General features: G+C 35.5%; 1 protein-coding gene across 4 annotated transcripts in view; it reads left to right on the top strand.

The window, feature by feature from the left end:
• Positions 1-12,495, top strand: part of VRN2 (VEFS-Box of polycomb protein) — a 53,675-nt gene that overhangs the window by 23,795 nt on the left and 17,385 nt on the right. For 3 of the 4 annotated variants that reach the window (XM_088217691.1, XM_088217693.1, XM_088217692.1), the window contains exons 7-11: positions 76-135; positions 7,175-7,221; positions 7,321-7,445; positions 11,209-11,470; positions 11,645-11,693. In XM_088217691.1, coding sequence (XP_088073817.1) covers positions 76-135; positions 7,175-7,221; positions 7,321-7,445; positions 11,209-11,470; positions 11,645-11,693 — 543 coding nt within the window. The remainder of the gene's footprint in view (positions 1-75; positions 136-7,174; positions 7,222-7,320; positions 7,446-11,208; positions 11,471-11,644; positions 11,694-12,495) is intronic. The other variant, XM_088217694.1, reaches the window with a different exon arrangement.

The raw sequence follows: 12,495 nt of genomic DNA on the forward strand, positions 1-12,495 counted from the left end.
AATATCAAGCATTTAATGCATGCTGCTAGGAAGATAGTCAAGAAATCTGTTTTCTTTTTTTGGTCCTCCCTGCAGTTAAAAGAAGAGTACCAAGCTGTGAATGTTTCTGTGAAACTTGAATCCTTGAGATCTGAGGTCAGTACTTTAGGCTCATCCTGGAAATTTAAAACCTTTTAAAATTTTTTTAAATTTTAATTATCCTGTCTTTCCTTTTTTTTCCCATATTAGCTTCATATTGAACTTTGAATATAAATAACAAACTAGGGATGATTTTCTATAAGCATAAATGTTTTAAGTAAAAAATATCGCTGTTTTATACATGGTATTAGAACTTTGAAGATTTCAAATCTTGTTTGTTTTGTTTTCATTAGAATTAAACTTCATGGTTCGGTATTTTGTGCTTATGAGGTAAGTGAAAAAGGAGTTACAAGTATAATGGGCTTATTTCATAACATTAGGGATCATATTGTTGAATGGGAAGTGTGTTTTCTTATGGAGGAGGAGGAATTAGGTTACATTGTTGATGTGCTAACCAATATATAAATCTTTTGTATACGGGTTGTGCCCCCTGGCACAAATTCTTAATACAATTCTCACACTTTTATTTCAAAAACAAAAAAAATGGAGCAGGAATTAGATACTGCTGATCTAGTAGCCCAGAACCTTGCATTAATAGCCAAGTAGTTAAGCAGGTTTTTGCTGGACTCTACTTCGTTGTGGCATAGGGCAGTGAAGGGTAACTTTGGGCTGCATTAAAATGGTACAGATACCAAATTTGGAACATGTTACTCACAACAAACCACTAGAAATCTATTGCAATGGGCTATTATTAATGTGATTGTTTTGTTAGGTAGGTGTCCTCCTTACTTTTCTGGCAAGATGGTTGGGTGGGGGAAGAACCCCTCAACTTGAGATTTCCCCAAAACATAGACTTTCCATAAGACATTACATTCCACTTACTTCCTTCGTCGACCACCATGATGTGTCACCTTTGTTGGAACCTTTTCTTCTTAGACATCTCTATGAATGAGTGTGGTGAATCATTAGAATTAATGTCTTTGAATACCTTTTTGGAGAATCATCCTCACACTTGCAATTCGATAGAGTGATAAGAGTCATGAAGTTGGGAAATAACTTTCAAGGGACTCTTGTAAGATAGTGGCTTTAGTATCCTAGTAATTCTTGTGCCACAAAGAGTGAGGTTTTGTAGGGAAATACCATAACCATTTAGTTGATAAAAACTAGTTTTCACACAAGGTTCCCAATGCCTCTGCGTCCATTGCTTTTTTGAAGATAAACTATCTCCATTTGACCAAGTGATATCTCTCAGACTCGCCCACACCTGATTAAGGAAAAATCTCATCACTATGTCCATTTTCTCAATCACACCCCTATGTCTTAAATAACGAAAGATAATATATGAGTCATACCAAAGAGAAATGACTAAATGGAATCACCATGTTGGATATTTTTTGAGACTATCTTGGGTTGGCGTATTAACAATTTGGTAAGAGTGGTCTCATGGGCATTAATGTCAAGAGCTAGCTTGTATTGGCTCTTATGTATTCTACGGGGGTGTGATGTATTAGAGTAGCCATTTACTTGCCTAAGCTTTTCACTTTGTGGGAATCCTCGATCTTGTTACTTTTGTGATCTTGTGGTTTGTGAGTTCTCCAAACATTAGGAGTATTGGAAATGTGATCTTTTCTCCCTTGCAGATAGGGTTACTCTTGTTCAGTTGTGTTTGTCTATTACCCGATTGTACTTCATCTCTCTTTTAAAATCTCAAAAGGGATAACTAATAAGATTGAGAGGGTGCTTAGATCTTTTCTTTGATCAAGATTGAGTGAGTGTAGGAGAGATAGAGATCACTTAGTTAATTAGGGGAGAAGTTGGAGTGGCGAAGAGGGAGGTCTCGGTAATTGGAATAAATTGTCTCCTTTAAGTAAATGGTTATAGAGATTTCATATGGAATCCTATTATTTGTAAACAAAGTTATAAAGAGCAATTCCGAACCTCACCCAGCACGAGTGAGATTCTGAAGTCATTGTTTGGAGCACTTATAAGAGTTCGAGAAGACTATTTATGATGGAGCTTGGTATGGATTAACAATGTTTCTCTTGCTTCTCTTTTCTCGAGCTCTTATCTATTGATTAATAAGTATTTTTCTCCCATATCCTGTGTTAGGATTCGGTAAAATAGTTTTCTACCTTCGGATTTGGCTTTCTTAAGAAATCTTAACCATTTTGAAGCAAAAGCATGGCTAGTACAATCTCTTAATTCTATGGAATTTTCTTATCATCCAGACTATAGGATCTGGTATTTGGATTTCTCAGGTTTGTACTCTCGTAAACTGTACATGCTTTTCCTGGCGCGATTCGTTATATAGAGTAGTCCTCTTTGTAAGCCCTTACCTTCCCCTTAAGGTGAAAGTTTTTGTTTCGAGCACATTTGACAATAGACTTTAGTACTATTATTTCCTTTAACAACATAGGTTGAATCATGCTTTGTCACCAGGGATGTATGTGATGTGTTATCATAGTGCTGAGACTCATAAGTATTCTTTCTTGCATTGTGGGATGGATTGGAGAATATGATGCTAGGTTTTGTAGACTTTAGGCATCTCCTATATTTCTTTTAGTATGTGTGAGGGTTTTCTTTCTTTTGTGTTGTTGGGCCCAATAATGAAGAGGGACCTTAAAGCTCTTTGGTATAGGACTATATTCGAGGTTATATGGTGATCTTTTTGGAGCGGACTGCAAGAATCTGTCAGAATTCATGTATAACCATTTTTTGTTTCTTTAGGATAAAGTTTATTTTTTATTTTCTTTACGTGCCAAGGTTAATGGATACTTCAATGATATTTCTTTATCAATTTTAAGCTGAGATTGGCTTGCTCTTCTTTCTTCTGATTAGCTAACTTTTCTCCTTTTTTTTTTTTTTTTTTTTTCTCTTTTGCATTTTGGACGATACTGAATCCTTCCTATGTGGATCTCTTTCCTCCTTGTAATATGTAATCGTTTTGATAACAAAAGCTTAAATCAGATTGACCTTCTTTTCTAGGGCTAAAAAGCACCATTGTACAACAATGAAGGACTTATAAACCACAGGCAACACTCTTCAAGATTGGTCGTATATATCATGTGTGCCAATCTTGTTACAAATAAACTTCTATAAAGACTCGGAATTTAAAAGAAAATAAAATCATAAATTGAATGCAGAAGCGTAATAATGGAATTAGGGTTTACATTTTTTACACAATAATTTAGAATGCCCAATATGGATACGGGAATGTACCTTTTAAAAAAAAAAGTGAAAATTAAAGAAATAAATGAAAAATAAACAACTGAGCATCCTAAGACGACCTTCACTACCTTTTGAAGGGAGTTCGGATGGTGAACTATTTACAACCTTTTTGTTGATCAGAATCTGGATCTTGGTCATTTTGATCTAAAATAGTTAATGAAAGGGTGAGTTACAGTAGCCCAATAAGAATATCACACTACTCACCAGTACAGAAACTGAAGGTTGGTAAAAATTATAAAAATAACCAATTGAGATATTAATTTAGGTAAATTCATTTATTATAAATAAAACAATTTATTGCATATTTATCGTTGCGAGATTTCTAAAACCAAACTATAGAGATAATAACTCCAATAACATCATAATCTTATATTTATATGAGTAATGACAACAACTTTATCTTTTTATTTGCTTACTGGTATCCCTGGGGGTCCATAGGGATGTCCCACTATGCGTGCAATATCTAAACTTATCAACTAATCAGCCATACCCCGTTCGGTATGAGCGCCAAAATACCATTCCTTGATGTTCTATCTGGTATGAAGGTGAGTCGGGCCAGCCCCATACCCCGTCCGGTATGAACGCCAAAAATACCATCCCTCAATACCCCGTTCGGTATGAGATAATGTTCACGATAGGGTTCCTTATGTATTCGGTCCGTCCACCATCTCGTAAGATATCCAGTAAGACAACTATTCATTAATTCTCTTAACCAAACAGTTTTTCCGTTTACAAATTAATTTTCAATTTTACAAATTAACCGTAAATCATGCAAGACAAATAATACATGTATCAAGGAAGCACAACTAAGTCATTTAACCATTTCAGTATATTATCATGCATTTAAAGCTGTAAAATCAAACAATCAGTTAAACTGGACAAACAGTAAATAATTAACCGGTTCCGGCTCCATTAGTAATCTGTAATTATTCTCAAAGTTTTTTAAATTATACAAAATACTATATTATCGATTATTAAGGTTCAATTTTATAATAGAGAATAAGATTAGGAATTCTTATTCGAATTGGTATCCGCAACACCGAACTTTCTAGTGCGCTTACTGCTGGTCTCCGATTTTCCTAAATTTTTCTACGGAGATTAAAATACACTTCGCGTATATAAAAATACACCAAAACCCCAAAATCGGTGTTAAAATCTTTTTTTGGCCAATTTCGGGGTTCCGACACAGCATTACCGCCGTGCTCTGGTGACGACACCGTCGTGCTCCGGTGACGGCACCGTTGCCCGCAGCGGCGGTTTGTCTTGGTCTGGCTGTTTTCGGCCGGTTTTGGTCGGTTTTGGCTAGTTTTATACCCATCCCTATGAGAAAACACGTTAGGGGGATTCGGTTGGCCGAAAAAAAATTAAAATATGAAAACTTACTGGCGGTTGAATTTTTCGGTGCGGCGGCTCTACCGGCTCACCTTCGCGGCTGAGGGTTTTTCTTCGTTCAACCTGTAGAAAACAGAACGGTGAACACAACGGTGGAAAAATCGCACGAAACAGAAAATGGGAAGGGGCTCATCGGAGGCAGCTGCGGGTTTTCTCTGCAGCGGCGCCTTCAGGTTTTACCCGCGATTTTCGGCTCACCCGCTGCTTGTTTTGCTCCGATATAGCCACATGGGTGCTCGGAATCGAATTCTGAGAGGGTGAGAGAGTTTTTACCTTTTTTGGCAGTCAGAGGTGGTTCCGGTATAGCGGCGGACGGTGGTCGGCTCCCTTCTTCGGTGACTGGTTCTTCTCCGGCGGGGGCTGGCAGATAGGGTTCAGGTTATTTGTGATGAGAAATATTTATAACCTTATCGCGTTAATGTGAGCCGTTCATCGCATTTAATCTCGACTGTTCGATCGTGCCTAAGGAGAAAACGAATTTAGGTCGTTCATCGCGTTTGATCTTGATCGTCTTATCGCGCCTAAGGAAGAAACAAATCTGAACCGTTCATCGCGTTTGATTGCGATGGTTCAATTGCGCCTGAAGGAACAGATCCGGACTGTCCACACACGCCGGAAAGCTTCTGGGTCGTCCGATCGCGGGGCATGCGCATCGCCAGCGTGGCCTCTCGCGTGGCACCGAGTCAGCGTGCCTTGCCACGAGACGCGCTTCGTTTTGTCAGGACTGCTAACTGGGCGGTCCTACATGGAAATATGTTTCAAAATTACGTTTTGACCCCCAGTTTTCGATTTTTCTTTAAGAAACACCCTCCGAACCCAAGTTTTTACCCCTTTTTACTAAAATTATTTTCAATCTCATTCCTAATTTATTTTTTTCAAATAAAATAAAAATTTCATTAAATTAATTTATAAAATGTATTTTGTTTTATTTTTTATACATCTCTAAATTAATAAAATTTATTCCGAGCCAATTTTCCGAGCGCGGGTATTACAGCTTCACTCAACCTCTCGAAGGATTTTGTGAATTTATTGGCAAGTTGAGCTGTTGACTTCATATAAATGGTCAATAAATTTGATTTTTTTTTTCACATAAAAGGAAAGTAAAGTTGTTACCAACTATGAGTCTTCTCTTGTTCTTCTTTGTTCATCATTTCCCCTGATATTCTTCAAATTCAAACGCTCTTCCTCGATCGTTGCTGCATATCTTCATTAGCAGGAGTTTGTAGAATATTCATTAGCACAAAATAAGTATTTGGTATCATTAATTATTTCAAAAAAGAATTGGAATCATAAAAATCAATATAATATTTCAATGACACTTTTGCTTTTTAAAAAATTCTAATTGCATTACGAGTCAAAACTTGAAGAGCTTAAACTGTAATCAGTCCTGCAGCTATCATAAATTTCTTAAACAAACTTGGTAGGTTAGATCATCTCACCTTAACTACTTCAATTAATTTTTATTTGATGTTTGAACACAATATGACACCATGGCTCTTGAATTATATAGAGCTGAAAAGTTTTAAGACAATTTTATCATTGATTCTTTTCAAATTGTGTGACAATGCATGAAAAGATGTATATAGGAAATTAATGTTTTTGTATTATTTATCCAAGCAATTTATATTGTATGTATTTTATTTATCCAATGAGTATTTTGACATACATAAGTTGGCGTGGAGTATCCCAAAATATTATGATTCTCAAGCGTGTATACAAAGAGTTCAATATTGTGATGCCTCTAATTGTTGACGTTAAGACATACAAACGAAAAGTCCTTTTATGTTTCTGTTGGGAATGGTTTGTGGCTTGTTGTTGCAGATTAGTTCTCGAAATGAGGGCAGCATTTCTAGCGGTCTTTGTTCACCTTTAGCATGAATATTTAGGTGGTGAGTAAGTTTATTGATGCTTGTTGCTAGTTGTTGGTTGATCAGGGAGAATGATGGTGAATTGTTGAGGCAGTGACTGCTAGGGTGTTGCATTTTTTGGCCAATTTTTCTAATGCAACTGTTCTTCATTAGAAGAGTTAGGATATAGATCAAACTCTGATGTCAACTGACATAGTAGGATAGAAAAGGGAAAGGGAATGGGGATCGAAAAGATTGAAGATAAGGGTAATATGGTGGTTAAGAACTAATAGCAAAAGGAGAAGAAAACATAAGAACTAGGAGAGAGAAGAAAATGAAGAACGAAATTATTGAGATTGAAAAAATGTTAAATACTTACTACCTATTCTCTTTATTAGTTGGCCTTTTTAAGTTACTAATCACAACTACAGACAGTTTCCTATTTCAACTACAATTCTTATCATGTTAAATCTTAGGCAATTTAGTAAAAGTGAAGAAATTGTAAATGTCATGAAATCTGACAAGCCTTTCAACTTTATAGGTCTCTTAGTGAGAATCATAATTCAATTCATTGGCATGAATTCGTTCTTTCAAACTACTGAAATTTGGTTTATATGTTCTTGTTACAGACAATAGCAAGTGGAGTAGACCCACGACTACAAACATTTTTCTTTTGGTAGGATAAAATGTTCTAAAAACTCCTAATTGCTTCTAGATGATGCGTTATTCTTCTTATGAGCATGAATATTGGGAATTAAAAGATAAAATGGTGCAGCTCAAAGCCACGGAAGCGCAGGCCAAAAGATTTTGTTCGTGGTAAGCATGTTAGCGTAAAATTCTTGGGCTTGGATTCACCCGGATTAGATGGCGAAGGGGCACACTTTTTGGAGAAAGATGATGGTAATTTCTTCTCTGGCAATTGCCTCTTAAGATGTCTTTACTTGCTTTGGCGCCATCAAACTTACCACCAATAAAATAAGTCTTGCATGATTATTGAGGTTTTGATTTCTTAACTTAAAACACGTTTTGCGTAACCTGTCTTCATTTTCTTTCACAAACATGTTATTGATATTTTAGAGTGCGTAAAACACCTTTAGCATAAATAAATATGGTTAGTTGAAGCTTGGATGACCTACTTTTGGAGAGAAATAAGGTAATTGGACTTATTCTTGTCAACTACTGAATTTGCTCAAAACAATTCTATTAGCAGGTTAACTGGAAGAATTGTTTTAAGATTGTTCAGAATTATTCTCCTGTTGACCTTCTCCCACTATGGCCTGATACTAAATTTTTGAGCCTGCCAATTTTATTTTATTTTTTCCAAACACATTCATAGCTTGCATGCTGAGATTAGTTAAAAGATTGCTTTAGGTATTGTGGGTTATAAACTTGCAGTGTTGTGCATCATAAAGAAGAAAGTTTTGTGGCAAATTTGTTATAATTTGCTTCCATACCAAAAACTATTTTAAACAGTTTGCAAAAAAATGACATGCTCGAGCTTGCACGACTGCTGGATTTCTTGAACCTAATGCATATTTGCTTGATTAGCCTTTTTGTGGATATTAATCCAATTTTCTATTTTTAAGTGCGAAAGGTTTTAACACATTACCAACGCACTCTTCAGTCTCTTTTGTTGCCATGTTTTCCTTCAAGAAGGCAAGGAAGAGGTTGAAATTATCCTTGAAGAATCATTTGTTACTTCCAATGGTGATTCTTGATACTATCTGGTAAAATGGTGCAGGCTTCTGGATTTTTCCTTTTTATGAAAAGAAATATCATTAAGAAGAGAATGAAATAAGTACAATTATGAAGATAAAAATATCGTCATCAAATAGTCAAATAGAGGATTCAGTCATGAATGTAAGAAGTGGATGTCTGGATTATGAAACTTCTTGGATTTCTAAAGACTAATTTCCTTAACCTAATTCAAATTTCTTAGAATTGCATCTTCACTCTACTTCACTTGAGTCCATCTCTTCTAGTGGCGGACAATGATGCAAAATTAATAAAGTAAAAAAAATCATTAATGTGAAGTTTTGTACTGAAAAATAGTAAGAAGATTTTAAATCTTCCTTTCTAGTTTTTTCCTGTAATGGAGGAGGTAATTAGTCTTTCCTATGTATTAGAATGTTTGTATAGACATGAGAATTCCTGTTTTTTTTTTCCTCTTATTTCTTTTTTGTGTTCTCTGCTTATAGATAGGGTACTTTAACTTATTATTTGATAAACTCTTATGATTATTATGCAAACATTATTCAGATATTTAATTGATTATTGAGATTCAAAATCTCTAATTTAGTTCTTTGTTAATTTTCTTCTGAGTATTATGTTCAAGCTCCCTATATCTTTTATTACTTGTTATTCCCTTTAATAGTAAAATTTCCATAATTATTTTCCTGTATTGGCTCTTCAGAACTTATGACAGGATTAGTTAGGGATTTTTTTTAGGTTGTGTTGAGGAAAGGTTTCAATAATAGGTGGGGGAGATGAAGTACAGCTTTGTTGGCTTTTATATCTTTTGTGTTATCATTAACGAAGAGCCTAACATCCATTTCAATGTTCCCACAAATTTAGTAGGTCAAAGCTCCCTGTAACATTAGAGTTTTTGTAGAACTGTTGTTCTAAACAGAATAGTTTTTCTTACAGAAAATAAGTATCAATAGAAAGAACAGATCAAAACACACGAATAGTGTATAAGGATTTCTCCTAAAAGAAGAAAACAAAATGGAAAAAGAAAATACAAAAAGAAAAATGCTACACTTCTCAATTTCGCTGTTGAAAAGTTGAAAAACATCCTTAAAAACCCATGAGCCTTGGCCTAGGACCCATGAACAATATTTCATTATGCTTTAGTCATAGCACCCATAGGCCAGTGAAGAGAGCACCTCTCCCAAAGCATTGGCTGCCTTCTTAAAACCACCTCCCATAATGTTCAAAGGAAGAGAACACTCAAGGGCAGATAAAACCCCCAAGTACCCAAAAGTAAGAAATAATCTAAACAAAAGCCTCCAAGGCACGCAGAAGAGAAGAGGAAAAAGAAAAGAAATGGAACTCATAATACTTATATCAACTATTGAAAAGGTTGAGGTGGAGCTTCGGAATAGAATAAAGAACCTTAAATAAGGAGACTGCATTATTGATCACACAACGACTTAGCTTAAAGGAAGAGGTTGGTGTTGAAAAGTGTCTGTGTGTTATTTTAATAAATAAGGTACTGTAGTAAAATACTCTTACATACTTAATTTAAGGGCTTCATTCTTTATACTAAAAGCTGTTTTTATATGAACCAAATTATTTAATAATAAAGCATAATATTCTATTCTCTCACATGGTATCAAAGTTGTAGAAAAATATCCTAACTTTTTCACAAACTTTAGTAAGCCTTTATCGCTGAAAAAAAACAAAACATAAAACCATAAACTAGGGTTGTCTTCGTAGCCGGAGGAAACCAGCTGGTCCACAACAGCCAACTCGCAGACATTTCAGCCGCTGAATCTCCTTCAGCTGCACTATTCTAAATCAGCAGCTGCACCACTCCAAGCTGCATCAGTAGCCGTACACCTCCAGCTATTGCTGCATCTCCAGTAGCCACTGTGCCTCCTTCAGGTTGCGGGTTGTTCTACTGACTGCGCCAGCCATTCTTCCTGCTTAAGCGTACTCCAACACTTTCTCAACCATCACAAAAGTCGTGTTATTACCAGCCACCAGGACCAACCCTAAAGGGTTTGCATCGCAATATCCAGCTGGAGAATTACCACACATTCAGGCAGTCAATCGGTTGAATAAAAAGAATTATTTAAAGTGGTCACAATTGATTCGTACTGTCCTAAAAGGTAAAGAAAAAATTGACCACCTTCAGGAATAGGTCCACAACCAAGAGATCCTCGATTTGATGCATAGGATGAAGAAGACTCCACACTCATGGTTTGGCTTTGGAACTTCATGATACCAGAAGTCAGTTACACTTGCATGTTCCTACTAATTGCAAAAGAAATTAGGGAGATGGTTTAACAAACTTATTCTAAAGTTCGAGATGCAGCTCAGATTTATGAACTAAAGATCAAGACCACCTTCACAAAACAAGTAGGTCCATTACAGATTATGCCAATCTCCTGAAAGGTGAATGGCAATAACTAGATCACTACTATTGTTTCAACATGCAATGCAGTGCAGATACCGATTCCTTAAATTGAGTATCATATTTACATGTAACTTTTGTAAATAAAGTACCATGAATAAAAATTTAAAAATAGAAAATTTAATTACAAATTTTCATGGTATTAGAGCAGGAACCTTTAAAAAATCTTTTTTTTCTCTCTCTTGCTATATTTTGTTCAAGTATTGATGATAAATTCTTAAGGATGTAAGAAATTTGAATATTTATTCACTTTATGGTAAAATACCTTCTTAATGATAGAAATAAATTTTTTCTTAATGGTGAAATAATCCATGCACTTTCAGTAACTTTCTGAAAAAAAAGTTACTGAAAGTGCATGGATTATTTCACCATTAATCTTGTTCCTCAATAATTTGCAATTCATGTCAATCTCCTACCAAATTTATCATGTATTAGCTAGGAAATGAAATCCTACAACTCTTTTCTTCCTTTCTAAGGCCTTTGGTAGAGTCCACTGAGATGTTTTTAGTATTCTTCTATGCGAAGGTGAGTGGGCTTCTAAGTTGTTTCCTGCTGGAAAAGACTTTCAGAATGGATGGCATAATGCAGAGTATTGCAGTTCAGATTCGACTAATGTGACAAAGTATGATGGCTGTCCTTCATCCATCTGCAATGCTCCAAGTGTTCCGATTGCCATGGCTCAATCTTCTGTTGACCGTGAGTATGTAAAAGCACCATGTGCAAGTGATCCAGCACTTCCTGCCACAAAAATGAGGAAGTTATCTATAGAACGTTCTGAATCTAAAAGGTATGTTCTGTTTGTTTGACCCATGTCTCTATCTTTAGGTTACTTCCAGATTTTCTGACGTTTCTCTTCATAAATACAAAGATTACCCAGAGAGAGCTATGCTACTTAACAGTGTCTAAATTCTGCCTTTGCTGATTCATTTTCTTGCTTTCCTTTTTCTAATTTCTCTTCCAGCCGCATGCTTCTGCAGAAACGCCAGTTCTATCATTCCCACAGAGTTCAGGTGACTTTTTATCTTAAATTTTATTTTTGGCTTCTTTAATTGTTGATCTTGTAAATCTAACATATTCTAACTTTAACTAAATCCTGTAGGGTAAGATAGATTATCTCGGGGGGAGAAATTAGAATTGAGAAAAACAAGTCATTCCGATAAATCCAGGATTATATGGCATAACAAAAAGAGAGTTCTCACAGCAGATCTGAATGTATTAGGTTAAAGTTATGTAAATATGTATAGGCTGCTAACTGTTCAACTTCTATTGATGTCACATAGCTGTGCGAGGGAGTAACTTAAAAACAACTCCTAAACCGTGAAGTTAGATTAAATATCTTTTAGTTCGCTTTTATATCAGTGAAGTTTCAGGTTTTGCAAGGAAGTAGAGCTTTAATTACATTTGATACTATAAGATAACCACAGCACCATGTTCTTTCAATGGTTGGAAGTTGTTTGAGTGAGATTAGGATAATTGTTTGCTTCTGCATCCTCTTACACTGGCCAGAATTGTGTGGAAGTAGTTGAATCTTAAGCATGACAAACTAGTTTCTTTGTCTAGTTGTCACATACTTCTCATTGTTGTCCCCTCCCCCCTCTTATTTTCCCTCCCAGTATTATCTGGAAGACAGGTCAATGTATGAATCTCATTTTCTTTGGAATACTTGTTTGAGATGCATTAGAGAAGGTTTCCACCTTATGAGGTTAACATAGGATCATGAGAGTATAGAAAAGGATACCTAAAACATAAATATGTAGGTGTATTTTATTATTATACCCTCACATACAAATTACGTATATACACTTTCAAATG

This window comes from Carica papaya, chromosome 4, assembly GCF_054855325.1.
Source record: "Carica papaya isolate Zhongbai chromosome 4, ASM5485532v1, whole genome shotgun sequence".
Lineage (NCBI taxonomy): Eukaryota > Viridiplantae > Streptophyta > Magnoliopsida > Brassicales > Caricaceae > Carica > Carica papaya.